General features: G+C 47.9%; 1 protein-coding gene across 1 annotated transcript; it reads right to left on the bottom strand.

Moving 5' to 3' along the window:
• Positions 1–6,704: 6,704 nt before the first annotated feature.
• On the bottom strand, positions 6,705–20,053 carry LOC142091354 (ectonucleoside triphosphate diphosphohydrolase 2-like). Its single transcript, XM_075170473.1, has 9 exons — positions 19,906–20,053; positions 17,549–17,666; positions 15,704–15,854; positions 14,771–14,930; positions 13,266–13,493; positions 11,899–12,171; positions 10,913–11,008; positions 9,788–9,922; positions 6,705–8,727 (listed from the first exon to the last, which is right to left on the bottom strand). Exons 1-9 carry the CDS (start codon positions 20,017–20,019, stop codon positions 8,500–8,502), a joined length of 1,503 nt encoding a protein of 500 aa, XP_075026574.1. The 5' UTR covers positions 20,020–20,053; the 3' UTR covers positions 6,705–8,499.
• Positions 20,054–20,257: the final 204 nt, after the last annotated feature.

Raw genomic sequence — 20,257 nt, 5'->3', positions numbered from 1 at the left:
TAACACAAAGGTTATGGTGATTGATATTTCTGGTATGTAAACAACATACTCGCCCAGAGATGCTGGAAGGAGCCCAGGAGTACTCGGAGCAGCTCCAGAGACCCTGGGAAGAGCCCCAGGGTATCTGGGGTGACCTGAGAGGATCCTGGGAAAGACCTTCATCAGCCCCAGAGGTGCCCAGACACGGCTAGGAAGACACACGTACGGCTCATCCTCCACATTCGAAGCCAGAATGCAGGAGGCTTATGCAGTTTACTTCGAGATAGCTGAGTAATGCAAAGGCATTGGGGTCCGGATTTATCCCACCTAATTACAGACATTGATCCGAATAGGTAGCTCTGGACTGCGTTCACACCAGAGTCAGTGGAAAGGGATGGCTCGGCCCGCTCCAGCTCTGAATAGCCCTCTGACAACACCTTCCTGTTCTCTGTAAAGGTGTTTGAGGTGACCGAATCCAAAATCTCGGTATCATTTAAGTATCAAAGGCAGCCGGGATGAATCCGGACCAGACTTGCTCAAGATTTCACACAACGCTGTAATAATCAATAAAGACTGATTATCCTCCGGGATGTGATAATGTCTTTTCAGAGTAACGTAAAAAATGAATACTGTCTTCTTTCTGATTAAAAAGAGAGAATGTAGAATGTCTTGCCTGTTTTCTGCTGTCTAGGAAAGCACATTCAGCATAAATTCTCATCGAGCATACTCAGAACAGCGTTAGCAAGCCTCTGCGCTCATGAAGCCCTAGAAAACTATCCCTAAAATGGAGCAGGGGGAGCCACTGCAGGGCTGGTAGGAGGTTTGCTGATACAAGTGCTGCTGTATTTAATGCAGATACAGGTTTTTTTCAGCCAGGGCCGGAAAGCAAAGGACTGCGCATCAGTGACAAAGATCTATTTCCTTACTTTGTTAGAAACATGAGCCTTTGTAGCTGGTGCTTCTCACAACTTGTGCTTCAGCCCGCGCTGCCTTTAATGTTTGGGAAGCTGTTCTGTAATGTGTAGAGTGAGAAATGGTTGCCACCTCCAGCGTTCCCAGTGGCAGCAAAAAAGTGGAAATACTCTGCTCAGTTAAGACTTGCTATATCTACCTCCAAAATGCTAGCAGGATCGCACCCCGCAGAGCGGGGGATAGCACCCTATGGGGTAGCTAAAACTTTGCTCCTGTGATTGAGCCTCCAGAGGTTTCCCTGGGAGATTCAGCCACCTGAAGATCTATGGGTTAGGAGGCATTTCAAATTATTCATGTGACATTTATTTTTGCAAATTCTATCCCAGTCAGTCAGTATTTCTCTTCTTAGCTACATACAGATCCACAGGAAATGAAAATTTTATTTTCAATATTTTTGCATTTTTTAAATTAAAGTAAAATGCCAGTATTTCTAAGCTCTCTGTGAGGAGGAACACAGCCAAGCTGCCAGGAGTCTCTATGGAGAGCTGCTGGAGCTGCCGACCATCTTAGCCCTCCAACTTCTAATGCTGTGGCAGCCCAGCAACCTAATTAGCGTGTACCAGAAGGTGAACTGGCAAGTAACGAGACAGGTTTCTGCCAAACCTTGTCTCACACGAAGCATTCCTTCAAAGGCAAACCGTCCGTACTGACAATTGGGCTAATTCTGGGGGAAAAAAATTGCACATTCCATGGTCGTGCCTAAGCAAAATGCTTAAGTGTGTTTCTAATTGTCATTGGTTTAGTGGACAGCCTGCACAGAGACGCTGCTGCAGATTCCCGGGGCAGGGGAGCAGTTGGAAAGCAATTGGAATAGCAGAGAAGAGAAGAGCTCGACCAAGGTGGGGAGGTATGTGGCTCCCACATCATGTTTTCATTGAAGACATCTGTTTTATCTGGTATTTGATTTCTTTGAAAGCTCTCCTCAAACCCTGCTGCTAGTGTCAAGCCAGGAGGTTTCACCTCATTTAGGTGCTTCTAAATTTCCCATCTGCAAGTTTGCTGTGTCAATTAATGGCTGTAACAGGGATACTGGAAAACATTAGGGGCCACTGTTACGCGGCCAAAGTCCCTGGGTATAATCCAAAGAAAGACATGGTAGTGAAGTTAAAACTAAGTTGGAAATTGCATTTCTGTTTTGTTGAACTATATAGCAGTTATCTTTTAACTTTTTATTGTAATTATTTTGGTTGGTTTTTTTTAACTATCCGTACAGCTTTCAGCATGGAAACAGATTTGCTGTAAATACAATTGGTTTGAGCAGAGTGGGGAGAGACTTTCTTTAACTTTTGAGTATTGCATTCCTCTTTTACTGAACCAGGGTTCTTTGTGTGCTATGGGGTGTATAGAGACGATCCCTCCCCTTGGCAGGCAGACAGACAACGGCTATAATTCTTCTCTTGACACTTAACTAGCAAGATAGCAGTCTGTGTCTCTGAAATAGCATCTTAGTCTAAACTGAGACTAGTACCCGGGGCTGGGATGATGTTGGGGCTGGCAGGAGCCCAAACAGAAATCACAGAACTAATTCTGTTTATATAGGTAAAAATCTGAAGCCCTAAGTTCAAGAGAGGGGCACAGCAGAATGAATGTGAGTGGAAGCCTGCCTGCAGAACTGAAAAGCTTTTGGTGTTGGGGTCGTTCCAGGTTTACGGTAATACTGAAGTATGACATTGGTATGTGCAGACCTTTTGTCGTTCTAGTCTTTCTGAGTGTTACTTCTAAGGATAAACAATGTTTTGTTTTCTAGAAATTATTGCTCCTGAGAGATTGAAGTTATTGAAGGTGAGAGGCTGCTTCCAGAGACTGGTGAGTGAGAGGTGCAGTTGTGGGATTCCTGCTTGAGAGAAATAGGAACAGCTGGATGGGATCAAGCCACATGGGATCCATCCAGACCAGTATCTTTTCTCTAAAAATCAGCAGCAGTTGCCAAAGAAGAACAGGGTAGACATATACGGATGTGGCAGGTGGTTCAGGCAATTCTTTAGCCACAAGCAAATAACTTTTTGTTTAATAGCCCCAATGGATTATTATGAATTTATCTAATCACCTTTTTCAGCAATGTAAACTTTTTGCATAAACAACCTCCTGTCATGATGAGTCCCACGGTTTAACCACAAGCTGTGTGGAAGAGCTCCTTCCATTTGGTTTGATGATTTACACTGAGCTCCTCAGTTCAGAAGAAGGCCGCGAGCCTGTCACTTCAAAGCTTGCACTCAAGAGAGTCTTAAACCTTGTCAGTGATTACCATGAAAAGAAGGTAATGCTAAACCAGCTTTTACTTGATGTAAGGTTCAGCATTAATTGGCAGCTTACATCTCCTTCATGTCTAAAACCAGTGAACTTTGAACACTGTTCCCATAAAGTTTCCCTCATTCGGTTCCACAGCTCCACTGCTGTGCATTGTCCAGCGATAAGCCCTGTAGGTATCGCCTTCTTTCACTTGGGAGATCTGTTTCTCCGGAGAATTTCCACAAGAAGTGGTGACTAATTCGATCATGAGGAGCGCATATGGTGACACCCCCTGCTGTGAACAAAAATAAGCTCTCCTTCACACAAAAGTTGATTTTATCATTCCTCTGTCTCTCTCAGACCTCCTCTTCTTCATTCCCAGTGCAGTCCTCTTCCTATTAGGGATTATTCTTTCTCCCTCTTGTTTCCAAAAAAGCCTTCATCCATACTCCACGCTAGTGCCCATCTCCCTGCATAGAGGCCTTCTTCCACTAATGCCACAGCTTCTTAAATCACTGATTAGAGCTGCTTTCACATCCCACACGTAGAGAGCTTCCATACTGCAGTGTGTCTTTCATCTGTGCCCACATCAGGAGTCTCCTTGACGAGTTTCCAGACGAGCCTGCTTGCTAATTTATGTGATTTGTGGTGGGAGCAGCTACTAGCTGTGTTGGAGATTTCCTGAGGCTTAAGGCGCTGTTCTGCCAGCCTCCCTCTTGTGACTAATCCCTGTCATTACACAGTCAGGGGAGCAACAGCTTACTTTCTGTGTTTACCTGACTCAAACAGGGGATCTAAAAGCACCCTACTGCAAGAAGGCTCTGAATATCTCATATCGAGGGCACATTGGAAACCAGGTCAAAGACACCTCTTCTGCCTGGTCTCCACTGTGTACGAGTACACAGCAATGTTTGCATTTGCAAAACATCAAAACACTTTGACTTGCCTGGGTTTGATGGCATTATGAAAGGACTTTTATATTAAGAGAGCTGTGGCAAAAATTGGGGTTTTACTGATCCCAGTATTCATTCAGGCTTGTTCTTCTGATAGCATTTCCATCTACTTCAGTGTGTCTGAATTAGATCTTGAGGTAGGAGTGACAGTCCATGAGGTAGGATATAAACATCATATGGCTTCCTACTTCTCTGGAAGATATTCAGATACATGCTCATTGGCATGGTATAAGAACAAAATAAAAATGTACTGATCGTCTAAATCCAGCCATCCTAAAAGGCATTCCTCTCATGTTCTGCTGGATTTGTTCCACCAGTGGTTGTGGATTTCAAGTTATTTCACTATTGTTTATTATAAGAGCCCCAAACAACTGAAATGAGTGCAAGTACTGCAGCGCCTGGTGCTGTACATTGTTTCTACCCTTGCTATTCTGGAGACCTTCCCTTAACCACTGAACTGGATATCTTCACAGGCAGGACAGTATCTCAAGGAGAGGAGGAGTCACAATCACTGCATTACTAGTGGGAAGCTGGACCTCAGCCATTATGACAAGTTTTGCAAAGTCCTTGAAGCATGCATGACCTTCTCATGACTTGCCAAGATAAGCTAGAAGTCTGTGACAGCACCTGATAGAGAGTCCAGCTCTGTGAAATCCCGGTGAACTAATTCATCCATAAGCATCCATGAAATACCTGCATCTCTAAAAGCAGCACCTGTCTACAGCCCTACCTCGAGTACAGCCGGGTACCGAGGGGGAGGTTAGGACTCAGCTTAGGTCTCTCTTCTACAACCGCAGGGAGCCTGGGTGCGTCAGAACGGAAAGAAAGAAACAACTCTGGTCCTGTGGTGGTGAACTTCGTACTGCAGAACTGGACTGCAGGCAATAAACCGATATTTCTCTCAATATTCATGGGAATTCATTGGTACAACCCAGATGGGATGTACTGGTTAGGAATCCATGATGCTTTGGAAATGGTGTAAACTGGAAGAAAGATAGGAGCTAATATACTCCTAAAAATGTGCGGAAATTAAATTTAGGCCACTCTAGCCCGCAGCAAGTCAGCTAACCTATTGTGTTTCTGGAGCTAAAATAGAGAAAGTGCTTTCTGGTGTCAATTTTTGTATCTAAAAAAATTTCCTTCTTATTGATACTTGCTGACAGCAGCAGAACTGCAGTTACATGTGAGCAGACATTTATCTGCGAGAAGAGCTCTCCCATGGTTCAGCCTGAGTGAGAAGCACGGGAACTATGCATAAACATAAAGAATTTATGGACAGTTAGAAAATCTTCATTATTAATCATTTCCACAATTGCATTGTAACCAAAGGGCTGCAAGCATCTTAGTTTCAAAGTGAGTGAGTTAGTCTAGAATCTCCTTTTAAGTATATTTCTGCTGTCCAGGTAATCTGGGGATTAGTTCTGCAAACTTACGTAGTGCTGACGTGAAGGAGCTGCTTCTATAGAGAGCTGGGAGAAAAGAATGTGTGACTTTTATTAGTTTCTATTCTTCTCATAGGTTCCCAATTTTGTTATTACTTGTCTTTTTTATGACTAAAAACACACTTCAGGGCTTTTAAAATACCAATCTAGCTCATCATCTAGTAAATACATCTATAAGTAGTTTTTTTTTCTGCCAGATAGAACGAAAATGATACGCACCGTGAAACCGCCCATTCCAAGCCCAGTTCACCTGGTAACCCTAGCTGCTGGAGGCTGCAGCTCAGGATGGGCAGCACAGTCATTGTATGATAACAAATACGCCTGCTCCTGCCTGCCCCCACGACCTGCCGGCAGGAGAAGACAGCAGTGGCAGTATTTGAAAGGAGTGACGGGAAAGGAGGGAGCGGAGCTGCTGCTTGCAGTGTGTGGACCAGCGGGGGAAGAACTTCAGCCATCGAAATGTCTCACTGTGCCTTTGACGAGAACAGCAGCTTTTAGCTCAAGAATTTAGGATCTGCTCTAAATCAAGTGGTTGTGGGTTGTTGCATTGCAGAGCGGTGGCTCGATGTCAAATGGTGGCTTGAGCGTCACGGATTTAATGGGGCAAGTTAGGCCATCTGTATGTGCCATCACTCAATACAGCTCAGTGGCATGTGTGAGGCAAAAGTAAAGTGTCAGGAGGCCATGCTGAGCTTCTTGCCTAATTGCTCACTTATTATCTGCATGGAAGTCCCAAAGCTTCTAAACAAGAGCTTGGCGAAGTTCCAGCCAATGTCCTTTTCTCTTGGACCCTGTGATCTAGTATTCAAAATCAAGAAGGTGTAATGACTGAGCGGGCCAGAACACCTGGAGTCTTGGGGTTCCTGGTATCTCACTGGCTTATTTCCATTTCTGACAGTGGTAGGATTCTTGGGCAGGTTGCAAATCTCAGCCAGGAATCCTACAGTTCTCCTATGGGCTGACAGGTCACAGAGGTCTGTTTAGTGATTGCATTTCCATATGCGGGAGGAATGAAGTCTCAGGAATTTCCCCAATATCACTGACTCCCTGGTAACCTCTTCTTTTTTTTTTCTATACAGGCTTGCCTGAAACCCTCCTACCTTCTTCAGATGGTTTGAGCAAAGAACACATCAAAGATGTAGACACGTCTCTCATCAACTAAATACCAGCAGCCAGGTTATCTGAAGTCATTTTCTGCCTGCCTGCCACTGGGAAGAAAGTGCCTTCAGGGGTTCTCATTGTGTACCCCGAAAGTACACAGCATAACAGCTCTTGAGTAAACAGAGGTAAAATCAGCATCCCCCATCCTCCTCACTGAAACACTCTGTATTCACAATAAAACCCCCGCTTTGATCTTTTGCCAAGAATAACACAGACAGTCTATTAAAACATCTTTAATAACATGATATAATTAAAAATATCTAATGTGCGACTCAAAGAAATGAATATGAAGCTCGTTTAAATCTGTTTCCACACCCCTCCAAACTTGACTGACAGGTTCCAAACCTTCATTAATTGGCCTGCAAATTTATGAATACCCCAATATTATGGGGGAAGGGGGGTGTCCTATATATGAGTTGGGAGCACAAGGGATTAATAATCAGATTTGAGAGGATTTGGGTGCCATGGTAGCGCTAAAAATCCTGTGAGGCACATCACTGCATCTGTGAGCATTTAAATTTCTGTTTAAAGTGGTCTGAAATGAGTTGGAGACACTCGTCCCTTAGGCTTTTAACAGCCTGTGTGTTTAAGTCTCCGAAGCAATCCGAGAAGTGAACTGTAAATGCTTCAGTAAAAGGAAAGCGTTGGTCTGAATCGATCCCTTTTCTTCACAATAACACAGAGAATTTTTACAGCACCTCATCTTTTAGACGAGCAGAGCAGACCAGAGGAACTGGAATGACTGCCAAATCCCAGAGGAATCCTGAGTATTGGATTATAAAGTAACTGTGGTCACAGTCTAATATGAAAGTCATTGGACTGACAATTAGGAGAGCTTCTGTTCCTGGGTCTGCTCTTGTCTAAAGGACAATATTAGATGAGATACTTCACTTTCAGAGTCAGCAAGACAAGCACTTGAGTGCAAATGAATGAACCGGTGAACCTCAGCCCAACATGCATCCTGTTTTAGCAGATGTGAAATTAAATGTGTTAATTTAAGTCCTGGTTAAAGAGGTTAAATTGACAATTTTAACCCTGAGTTGCCATGACTCAGCTGAGGGACAGGAACTCCAGCTGCGTGTCTGTGCCCTTTGCTTCTCCTTTGACACTCTGCACATTTTGTGGAGACCAAGACTAAAAAGCATTGGTTTTGAAGGATTTTTGGTCAGCAGGAGCATTCACTGGAAGGGTTGCATCACTGAGATGGAAGAACAGACAGATCAATAGTAGCAGGCAGAAAATACCTGCTTTTTCCCTAGAACATGGAAGCAACTTGGCTGTTATATTCCGACTATATTTTAATGCTGTTCCAGTCTCCACTAGTGGCGGTACTGCAGGTATCGTCTCTCTTGTGGGCACAGAAGAGGACAGAGCACTTTTTTCAGACACCACCTCTCCTGATTAGACAGGAATATTCAATATTAACTTTACAATAGCTCAGGGCCTGCCTGCTCAGAGGCATTGTTTCATTAGGTTGACGTGAGTAATCTCAGCTGCAGCCCAAGCAAGACCTGTGCAGGCTGCTCTCTCATTTGGAGAATGAATAGCTTGCCATCCACCGGGAATCACTGGTTTCCTGCAGAGCAGGATCCATTGTCTCAAAGTACAGTAGTGCAAGTGCTAGCAAGTTGAAATAAGGCACTGAGGCTCTGCGAGTCCTGCAGGAAAATCACTTGCATTCACTAGTGACTTACACGTGTGTGATTTCTGTATGTACCCTGTTAACTGCCCTCCGGCAAGAGTATTAAGTTCCAGGATAACTGTCAGTTGTCATCAAAAACACTGCTGTTCCTGTTACTGAAGCTGTTTTCCTTGACCATCACTCGGTATGAGATGCGCATGAAAGAGCCAGTGAGCAGCACGACAAAGAGGATAAGGAGCAAAGACCAGACCCCTGGTTCGATCCCCTTGAGGAAGCCTGGGCTGTCCTGGGGGATGGTGTTGGTCAGGCTCAGCAGGTACCCAAGAGTCCAGCCAGATGTATCACCCATCTATTGAAATAAAAAGGAGGAGAGGTCAGAAGAGAAGCAGACAGTCTGGACCCCAGCTGTGTTTCTGTGCACAGGCCCAAGGCCTCATATACTTTATTTGAGACTGATCCAAGGATTAGGCTTGAAATGAGGAGCTCTCCCACTCTCAGTGCCCTGAGTGCACTAATAGACCTTAATTGCCCTGATTAGCCTCACCTGGGGTTTCCACCCACTCCCTCTGCCCATGGGCCTGGGAGCTCCATTTAAGCTCTGGCCTGGGCAGCTACCTGTTTCCTGAGCTATGCTATAGGTGTGCGCTGTTGCTTCTGCTTACTGACTGGTTTTCCCAGGTGGACCTCAGGTCTACATTGTGGGTAGTTCTGTCTCTCGTCCTGCTGCCTGGCTGAACCTCAGACCTATGTTGTAGGTTGCTTCTCTCTGGCTTTCCAGACTGGGCTCCCCGGATGGACCCTGGACAGACCCTGGACCTACCTTATTACCTTGCCTTAGTCTGATGATCACCACATGGCTGACTGAACCACTATCACTGATGTGGCCCTGCTCAGTGGGACCATGCCTTTGCTGGTGAGTTGAGAAGAGGTCTGGGAATAGGCTGTCTTTTCTTTTGTGAAGGGGAGGACCTGAATCAAATCCCCCTTTCCTTAGGGGCTCCAGATCCTGAAGCAATTTCAGACCTTATAAGCCAGTTATAAAGCCTCACTAGTATATAGGTGATTGTGAAGAGGTAGGGCAGCATCTTTTGGCTCAGGAAATATTATCAGCAGTTTGTCCTTAGCATTAAGTGGTGATCAAGCCATACTTCCTTCCCTATTGGGCATAGACTCTTAAAGATGGTATTGCTCCAGATAAGGTTTTGACCTATGTGTTTTTCAGTGGGGACAAGTGTAATCTCTAGCTCTCTGACACTGGTTTTCTTGCTTATCACAATTGTGAATTTATTTTGCAAAAGCATCTTGCTGGAGAAACCTAGCTGGTTAGGGCTTGTAGGAGTGGGGACAGGCGGCTTTACTGAAACCAACCCTCCCTTGTAATTGGAAATACCACACTGTAGGTAACTCGCCTTCTTCTGGAATGCAGTCCAAACAGACCCGTCAAAGTCAAACGTGTATCCCTTTGTACTGAGATGAAAGATGAAGGCAGACACAGTGCAGTAATCAGCAAGTGTATCCAGGCTTGTTTGGGACTCCTTGACCAGCTGATGTTATTTCCAAAGATGGGGGAAAAAATAAAAGAAGTAAATATTCAGTAGCTGAATTTCAGGCCTGCTATAACCTCTCCTTTCCTGCTCTGGGACAGACTGTGAGACTGGATGAGGGGTTTATGTCCTGTGCAGACTGAAACCATGTTTCCTGCATCCACTGGGCTGCGGTCTGGGAACGAGTGTCATCTCTTAGTGCCTTTGTTCTCATCTTATTAAAGACCAGGCAGTTCCAAGAGCAGCAGGGCTGGCAGCCAGGTCTCCTACAGTTGCCTTGCAGGTGAACTGCTTGGTATGATTCTCTGCTCTCTAATTAGGTTGAGCTAATGCTGCAGCCTTTCTCTCAATAGGAGCACTAACAAGATCTTTCTCTTCTATCCAGAAGAGAAAGCTTTAGGGGACTGCTTATGAACTTTGCTACCCCATAAGCAAACCCTGTAGAAATTGTCCGGTTTGAACGTTACTGTGGATGCTCGGTCAGTGTAGGTGCAAATGAGGGTGATCTCATAAACCACCAACTGAGGGAAGGAACTTACAAATTCCCCCTGGCTTGGGTCTCCATAGGCCCAGGTGAAGTGGGAAAGCCCCTGGAGTCTCAATCTCCTTGCACTTAAGGAGAGGAGGATAACAGAAAGGCCAAGGTAATGTACAGGAGTGAGTAGACAGCCTTCCTGTTTACTCCTTGATATGCAGCAAAAAGGTACTTGTGGCCTTTCATTTAATTAAATCCAGGTGTTACCAGCAGCAGCTGGGATTTGAGAGGAAGGAAAATAAGTGGAGCTTGTTTCCTCAAAGTAAAAAAAAAAAAAAAAAAAAAAAGAAACCCAACCAAAAAAAACCCCGAAACCCACCACCCCAGGCAAATCCAAGTTTTTCCCTGAGGGAGACAGTAACTTATGGCTCTGTCAGTCTGAGCCACATGGGCTTTTACAACAGACTGTTCCTTGCTTCCCACTCTCCCTGCACGCTAAGTTATTCCACAGTTACCTCTTTGACGGACATCCCACAAAGCCTCTTGACTGCCTGACCCAAGTCAGGAGAGGGTACAGTTTCTCTCATGAAGTCCACAGCCTCAGAAATCACCTACAACAGCAGCAGAAATAATCATCAGGTTGGACTGCGCTCTGCATCCTTGCATTGCATACAGGGCCTGTAGGAAAGTAAGCGGCAGTAGCTTTGGGGCGCATTGCCAGGGTGCCCTTTCTGTGTGCCTGTGTTGGTTGCAATGCGTCTGATGGGCGCAAGGAAAACAAGCGGATCTGTCACTGTCTGGAGATGGAAACAGGACTGCTTCTAGCTTGCATGCAGCAGCTTTCCTGGCCCTGCCTGGATAAGTAGGCTAGTCCTTCTGCTCCTTGGCACAGTGTCCACGGGAGGCTCTCAGGAGCAGGGAGCTGGGGAGACTTCTGAAACTCCGCCCTCTGCATTTCCTCACTGAAATGCACTCAGTTTCTTCTAGGATCTTGAGATGGTCCTGGCTTAACATCCCAGTGTCTCTGGACACCAGATCCAGGGTCTCAGATATAAGCATGCTTGTGGTGGAGCATGTCCAGATGTTTGCTCACAGTGGCAGAGGATCTTCAGCTTCACCACATGCTTGGTGTGGGAAGACCTGCTCAGCACAGAGCTCCTGACTGCCCTATCCTTGCTGGCTCAGGTGAGGTCCTATACGGCTCTGTGGAGCCCCAAAGTTTGTCTCAGAAGCAGACATTGCTGAGACATGGATGAAGAAAGCCCTACCACAGTTGGTGGTGGGAAGCCTGTGGTCCATACTTGAACAGCTGTGTGCAAATGAGGGGGAGAGGGCAGGAGTCCATGTGTACAGCATTAGTGCTGTGTATGCACCATTAGCCAGAGCACTGGCCCTCTGGGCACAGCATGGCTGTTCCCACTGTATTTATTAATGACCAAACTGGTCCCATTTCATGGGTTCTCCATACCAGTTGCCTACCCCAGTGTGAATGAGAACCCACCAGAAACCTGGTCCGGAGAGGCTTGAAAATACTGCTGAGGGAATGCTTGAAGAAGCTGCAGGAAGAGGAAGAGTTGAGCAGGCTTTGCACAAGTCTCATGCAGGCGGTGGGATTGCTGGAGCCAGTGATGTTGAAGACTTCCTCAGGGCCGGGGATGTCCGATGTGTCATCACGGGCAGCACAAGGCCCAGCATGCACCGATTGCCACTGCACTTCCCTGGAGTAGGTGAGGGGCCAGCAGGGATTAGACACAGTTTTAGCACTTCTCTGATCCTAGAGAGGCAGAATAAAACAGGGGCACAGGCAGCAAGAGAGGAGGTTGGCATCCCAGGGCTTCATAAAGGAAGACAAATTGCAACACAATGAAGAACAGTTTTCCTCTTGTACTACGATGTTGTAAATGAGCAATCAGGCTGCAAAAGGTTTGCCAAACCTTATCTCAACTAGTCAACTGCAAGACTGATGCAGCAGGCTCCCAGCTCCTGCAGGGTTCAGGCCAAGCTGCAATGCTTGGACCTTCTGTGGGAGGTCCTACTTCTCTCCCTTAGGCCAGAAATACAATTTCAATGAATCTTGTACTCTTTCTAGTTGCAAGGAGGAGGCTGTTCTGGTCTGCTTTCCAAATGGCTCTCAAGAATCAGTGTTTCCCATCTCTAGGAATTCCCCAATATGACTGGGGTGAAGTGGGTCTCCATGTGGGACATTCAGGTCTCAAATAAGGGGAGGTGTGGTTTATAGGGAGGCAAGTAAATGGGCAGTGAGTAATTTATTTCTGAGAAATTCAGTTTTGGTGGAGACTGATTCCTGACTTTGCATCAGATCCTGCCACCTCCCCCCTCAAGTGAAATAAAGTTTGGAAGAACCAAAACGCCTGTATATTTTCAAAATGAAATATTGCTCTTTTAAAGACTGCTTCAGGGTTAAAGTCAGCAAAGGACAGAAATATCCCAAATGAAAGGTCCCAGTTGGTTCCTGGGTGCTGTTGTTTAGGCTGCCCTCCTAAGATGGAGGAGCAGTTCAGAGGAGCCAAGGGAAGTCTTTGCCTCGCTCTACCCTGAAGGTGATCTTAGCACCTCTGGAGAGCAACTTTGTGCTCGTGCGTATTAAGTAAGGAACCAAATAGAGCCTGCAAGTAGGAAACTCTGGAATGGGTGCCAATGTGTCTGCTTGGAGGGCGTCGATTTGGGCATAGAGAGTATGTTCGACAAATGCACTGGGCTTTTTTAGATATATGCAAATCCCTTCTATTAAAGACAGTGATTGACATTTTGCCCATTAGCAGCTATGCCTTATGCAACTGTTACTCAGTGCAGAGGATTGATATTGTATCCAGGAGCCTTGCAAATGCCCTTCTGGCAGATACTCACTTGAATGAGCATAGAGAGCAGCCTGCTGCGGAGCTGGTCCGTGCCATGGCAGGGGCAGTGATGAGTGTACACGTTGTGCGTCTGTCCATATAGCTGCAGCCTCACTCCCTCTTTTGGTGCCTGGTTCCCTTCTTCCACCTTGGAAGTGAGATGTGCTGAGGTTCCTCTCATGGACAGGACTCCTACCATCCCCTTCCCGGAGGGGACCAACTGTCCTCGCCAGTCGTACTGACCCAAAAAGAACCAGAGAGGTCAGTTCTTAAGACTTCTACATCTAGGTCACGGTCCGATGCAAGCATTATTGCACAGACAGAGAAAGCAGCTTTCTGGTGCAGTACATCCCAACTTTTTTTTTTGCCCACAGGACATAAGGATGCTAAACTGGTGGCTTTGGAGGGAATAGAGGAGCCATTGTACAAGCACTGCCGTCTGCGCAGAGAGCTCCCCACAGCCAGCAAGAGCAAACAAGGCTCACCTCATGGCACTGGTCTTGGCAGGTAGGAGCAGGGGAGGAGAGGGGGGTGGAGGTGGGGAATGGGAGGGAGGTTTCCTGGTGGGCAGATGGGCTTCAAGTGCTGCCTTGATGCTAAAGTGATCCTCCTGTCAGAAGAACCCTGTGGTTTCATCTCCTGCAGTCTTGCAGGACTGATTTTGGCAATGCTGAAGTTAACAGTACAGGCAGGAAAGTTTACATGGGTGTAAGCACTCTGTCCCTGGCCGAGGGAGGCTGTGTTGCTGCCAGCAGGGCTAGCAATTCCCTAACCTGTGCATGCTTGGTGCTGGTTATCAGAACTGCCTTTCACTTCCCTTCTGTGGAATAACTCGGTCTAACCCACCTTTCTCTTGCCCTTTGAGTTCTTCTTGAGACCCTTTGGCTTGAGAAGCCATGGGTAGAGCAAGGAAGCTTAAATCTATTCTTTTTGTTTAGCGAGTGCGTTCTGAATACAGACCAGGCGCCTGTGCTGGGGACACCCAGCTATACTCTCGCTAGCGTCTCAAGGAGAGGAAATTTGATGGGCTTTTGCTTTGGCAGCAAAAGACTCTGCTTCTCTGTCCACCGTCCACAGGATGGCCTATGGGACAGCTGGACTCCGGTGGCAATCCCACAGCACCCCACAGACATAGCAGCAACGCCTGTTTGACAGCGGTACTGAGCTAGAGCTGCAGGGACTCAGGGCAGTGGAGTTCTTGTTGACGCCCCAGGGCCAGGCTATGTAAGGTTATCTGTGTGAGCATCCTGGATGTGCTGTCCAGAAAGCCTCACATCTGTTAGGCCAACTGCATGAACACGTCCATGAAAGGCTATATTAGAGGTTTGGTCCTTCAGCCTAGTTTTAACCATCTCACATTATGTCCCCCAGCCTTCTCTAAAAGACAGTGGAAGTTGTGCTTAAGCATTGTTTAAAGTACAGGGCTTTAACGATCCCTCCACATGTCTTGTGGCTGCTTGCTAATGGGAGTTGCTCAACTCAGTTCTGTACTCCCCAGGCAGGATTGTCCTTTACCTTGAAAAAGTTCTCCAGGACATAATTAACAGCAACCCAGTTGAATGCTTCCTCATCTGGACTAGACAGGATTTGTGCCCCCTGAAAGTCAAAGGGGGTTGACTTCAGGGCCACAGTCAGGGCTGCAAGGAGACCGTCAGAGAGGGTGGGATGGGTAAGGCTAAACAGAAAAGAAAAAGAAGGCACATTTGTTGTTACAGGACCCTGCCAGGAGCAGCCTGCAGTGGGGGCACAGCTGCAGGGCTTCTGCTGTGCTCCCCACTTTGGGTCGTAGCACAGAGACACAATGACAATCCCAGTCCTGCTGCTACTTCCCTCTCCCCTCGCACTGCACTGCAGGCAAGAATTGGAGAGGGATGATTTGAGCAGTTGTGCCACCATTCAAGCATTTAGGAGTTCAGTACCCTCTGTCACTGAGGGATCCTGTGGCCTTGCCCTGCTGACCTGGCCCCCTCCAGACCTTACTTTTTCCCAGTGTCTAAAAGGACATAAAGGTCCCAGTAATGAGGTGACTGAGAACAGGGTCCACAAAGTGTGTATGATAAGGTGGATCTTCCCATCACCGCTTCCAACCTGCTGACAAGAAGCACCCCTGCAAGCCCATGTGGGTTGTCACATAAACTGAAAACACTTCAGCTTCCAGACTGACAGATGTTCTTCTAAGCACTAATTGTGAAGCCCTAATTGTGAAGGAGACTTTATACAGACTGGTCGCAGTAGCAAGACTGTCATTCTCGTGGCTGCTTGGGGGGACATTATGGAGACACAGCCATGCCGTACTCCCCTCGAGAGCGTGGGGACCTGACGAAGGTTTACCTGACTAGCAGGTTAGGGATGAAACACGCTGCAGAGCAGACAAGGTGAGATGCATTTACAGAATGATCCGCATGACGTGTGCTGATCTCTGGGTGTGGGTTTGCAACATTCACTCACTTCAGCTGCCTCATGCTGGCGGTTGCTCCCAAGTAGAGGGGGGTTTGGCTGTGCTGCTCTGCTGGGATCTCTTTCTGGGCCCAGTTCAAACATGGCTCCAAGTTCTTCCCTACTTTCTGAGGAGAATCTGAGTAGTTGGAGACTCCCAGACCTGAGGACCAGGGGAAAGAATGAAATTTTCTAAGGAAGGATATAGGAGAAGTGTGAGAGCTGTTACTCAAGAGGTTGCTGTCCTGGGACATGGTTAAAGACAGGACCTGTCACAGGTGGAATGAAGGAGTTCCTCCAGGTAGCCATCCTGCTAAAATATGGTATGGGGAGCAAAACAGCACATGCATGTAAATCCCAAATCGCACAGAGAACCCTAACTCTGCTGCTGAGACATCCCGAAAATGACCACGTACCAGCCACAAGACTGCTGCAACAGCTGAGGCTGTCTCAGCCCACAGAAGAAGAAATGTGGCTTTAGCCACTTAAAAAGATAAGCAAAAGGACACAATGCCATGCAGATACAGCGAAGGCTGATGTATCAGCTCTCTCCTCCAGCCACTTCCTCTTGTGTTGGCGGAGGTGGCTTCCAAGCCCCGCGCCTGCAAGCAAGACATATCTGCTCTAGAGGAAGCTGGTGCTGTGCGAAGAGGAGCTGTGTGCAAGCCTTGACTCATCTTTCCAGCAAGATTCCATGGGGTCTTAAATGCTGGTTTTGAACCACTACCCAGAAAGAGCCTCTCTTCCCCACCCTCTGGCCCACTTGTCTTTCTGGCTGCGTGACTCCCTTTGCTCTCCTGGGCCCTGTATAGGGCTGAGCTGCAGCTTGCTTACGGCCACTCAAAGGCTGTGACCATGCTGCCATGCAGCAGACCAAGGATGACTCCCCACATCTGGGAGACACCTGCCTGGACCTCTCGCTGCTGCTGACACTGTTGCAGCAACAGGTTCAAGTAAGTCTTCAAGCACTGAGCTACAGTCACTGTTTTTAACCCAGGCAGTGAACACGGCAGCAGTCAAGGGATGCATACAAGGTTTCAGGGAGCCCTTATTGCATCTTTTCTATGTGGTTTGTATTGCTTATAGCCTGCAAGGGCACAAACCCTCTTCCTTGCTTGTTGTGCAGCTGCCCTCCCACAGCACACTGCTACTGAGAGTTCAGGGTTTCCCAGCATCCTGCTCTAATCAGGCTTCAACATCAAAGCAAGATTGAGAGATAGGGAAGGAAAACCCCAAGCATTAATGCATGAAACCCTTTCAGCTGGCTTTGGCACGGCCAAACCAATTCAAACTAGTGAGGGAGACCCCAATAGTCCCCAAAACGTGATACCTAAACCCAAATTGAACTCATACTTGTGCTGTCAAACCTCGCGTAGGGGGTTGGAGCCTTCACACCTCTGTTGTCCTGGAGCTATACCACTTACTGCCCAGAGTACAGTCAGGAGGAGGCAGAAAATACCAGGAGTCACCCTGCAGCCAGATTTGTCTCTGTTGCTGTTCACTGTCTCGCCTGGGTGAGAAGCTGAGCAAGCTTGGCTCTGCCACTGATCCGCGTGGACATCAGGACCAGCCCCAGCCCCTCTGCATGCTCCCCTGCCTGCAGCAGGCCAAAAAAACCTGTCACCTGCTACTGCTGAATGCTCTGACGTCCAGCTATGTATGGCTAAATCTGCCCATGTCAGGAAGACCCATGCTGAAAATAAGCAGCCTGTGCTTCACTGTCACCGCTATTTCAGTGTACAGCTAGATGATACAGGAGCCAAGGAAATTGCAGCAACGGTCCATGCATGGATCTCTAGGTTTCCATCCATCCCATGCCAGTCCCACAGACCACCGAGCATGAATCGGGCACCTTACCTTGTACAGGACAGGAACTGCATTCCCTGATCACCCCGGTCTTGTTTGCCTTGGTGGTGGTCCACTGGTAGATGAACAGGATGGTGCGGGATGGGCCAGCATCCAGAACAATGCCATACTGGAAAACCCCCAAAACGTTCTAGATAAACACCACTGAATGCATGCTGTTTTGTTATTTGTCAGCATTACGTAGGTATTCTGGGTAACCCATGGGCCTGCACTGCAGTATTTGAGTCAGCTTTTCACATTCAAAGAAAGGGTGAAGCCAGAAGATGATGTGGATTTGCAGGGAACCATCTGCATTTCTGAATATACATGAGGAGCAGCAGGAGTGGAGAAACACCCAGAAGTGTGTCAGACCTACAGTGGCATGCTCTGTAGCTGTTCCTGAAATCAGGTAGAGGGCTTCCACTGAGAGCTGAGCCACCTGGAGCTCAAGAAAAACAGGTCCCAAAGCATGGGAGGTGGCTCTATACAGGCTCTCGACTGATTCTGGGACCCAAACTGCTGCTGGATTGTTTTGCTAAAGAGATAAGGGTTTCATGCAGGAATCGGAGGGCTGCGGCTTGTTCCTGCTTCTGAGGAACCCGAGACTCCCACATCGGTTTGATGCCCCACCGCAGAGATGGTGCGACACGGGCTGAGTTTGCCCCAATGCGTGCCAGACTTGTGGGAGCTGCGGCGCGCTGGGACCAACCAGCACAGACACTGTCCAACGCAGCAGCCCTGAGGACACTGAGATAATGTCTTGGCAAGAAACAGCAGCAGCGAACATGAGATTTCTCAACACCTTGTCCACTGACAGTTCTCCTATTGCCTAGCAGTGAGGCTGAGGGCTTTCTTAGTCTCTCTGCAGCCCAGGGTCTGGTCTGTTTGCTGCTGACCAAGCCTTGCTGAGCTGCACCTCATATGTGAGTTTAGGAAATGAGAGGCCACTGGGGTACCCTGCAGCACAGCTCTGTGGCTGTTTTGGATGTCCCCACACTCAAAATAGCCTCGGTGCTAGCCTAGGTCTCCTCCTTTTCCCCCTATTACATGAGCCCAAACTGGGACATCTCCTACACAGCCAGGAAAGAAACTCATGAGGTCTGGGAGGTACGTGGTAGTGCATGGTCTAAGCTGTATCTTGCACAGAAATAGCCGTAGCTGTGACTGAGTGGGAGGAGAAACCTCCTGAGAGGTTGATGTTAACATTGTCAGAAGGGTTTTAGCACAAGACAGAGCCTGGCTGCAGCCTCCGAGTGAAGCTGGCTGCCTGCTGCCTTCCTGGGAGCTCCCAGCTGCACCAGAGACAGCGCCCGGGCCAGGAGCTGGTGGGACTGGAGCTGGAGCAGAAATGCGGAAGAAGGGTAGAGCTCCCTGTCAGAGCCTGCTGGCATCCTCCCACCAGTGACAGCTCGTATTTCTCGCAGGGACATGTCGGCTGCTGCAGAAGAGGAAGAAACGAATGGTATTGGTGGAGAAACTTGGATTTTTTTTTCCTCCTTCACAAAATGAGAGGCTGCTGTTGGGAGCGCAAGGGAGGAGAAGGGTTCACCGTGTTTCTGCCCCAGCTCAACACCAGGGAAAGGCAGAGCATGGAGCAATAAAGGTTTTTTTTTAAATCCAATTTTGTTTCTGAGAGGAGCGTGGAGGAGGGGTAGTATCTCTGAACACACAGGTTAACCTAATTCTGTTTGAGTAAACCATAGCGTGCCACCGATCTCACCTCAGCATTGGTGCATCAAGAGGCAGAGCAGATGGGCATTAACCCCCCCGTCACCGGGCAGATCTGACCCCGCTGCGCAGAGCAGGTTGGCTCTTTGGTTAAAATCAAGAGAGGACAGAGAGGAAAAGGCATGGAAGATAATTTTTTTTTTTTTAAAGACAGAAGCAGCACTTCAGGGCCAAATTCTTACTGACTCTCAAGAGGGACCAAGGTCTTTCCCTCCACTGACACCACTGGTCCCTTGCCGCTCTGGGGTAGCTCCTGACACGGGCTACCTCTCCTCAGCCTGTGGTGAGCATCTCTGCTGGGTGATATCCAGCCCGTATTTTCCTGACCAGCCAAAGGGGTTGGCTTGTTTTCGGTTTGAAAAGCTACAGCGTGTTGAAGGATGCAAACCCATCCCGGCAGTCTTGTTCTAGTCCCCTCCTCAGTCTGTTGTTTTGGGCTGGTAACTAAGTCAGTAGGGCAATGAATATAAAAAGCAACAAAACACACCCGGTTTTAGTTTAAATGCCCCAACCCCCCATCGGGTTGGGGCTTGCACAAGGAAACAGGCAGGTTCTCCTTAAGAAGCAGCCCCACAGATGAGGAGAAGGTCCTCTGCTTATTGCCCCGCTTGACGCCTGGCTTGGCCGCCCCTCGCCCTTACCTTGGTCCTGAGAGGGGTGATGGGCACATCCTTAGTGGAGACGCAAAGGAGCACGATGCCCGTCAGTCCCGCTGTGATCACCAGCCAGGGGGGAAGGAGTTCACGCCAAGACATGAAGCGCTTTCTCCTTTCGCAAAGAGTCAAAAGAGGAAGCAGCGGAGCAGAAAACTGACAGCGGCTGCTTTTTATAACCTTTAAAAAGAGGAGAAAGGCGGGGCTGGGGCCAGGCTCTGACTTCAGCCCAGCCCCAAGCCACAGGGACCACAAGGAGCGCGTGGGCCAAGCTGTGATGCGTCAGGCAGTTCTCCCTTCCATCGCTCCACGTAACAAATAAAACGGCTTCATGCCCATT

Source organism: Calonectris borealis, chromosome 21 (assembly GCF_964195595.1).
Source record: "Calonectris borealis chromosome 21, bCalBor7.hap1.2, whole genome shotgun sequence".
Classification (NCBI taxonomy): domain Eukaryota; kingdom Metazoa; phylum Chordata; class Aves; order Procellariiformes; family Procellariidae; genus Calonectris; species Calonectris borealis.
This window is presented reverse-complemented; position numbering and strand designations above follow the sequence as displayed.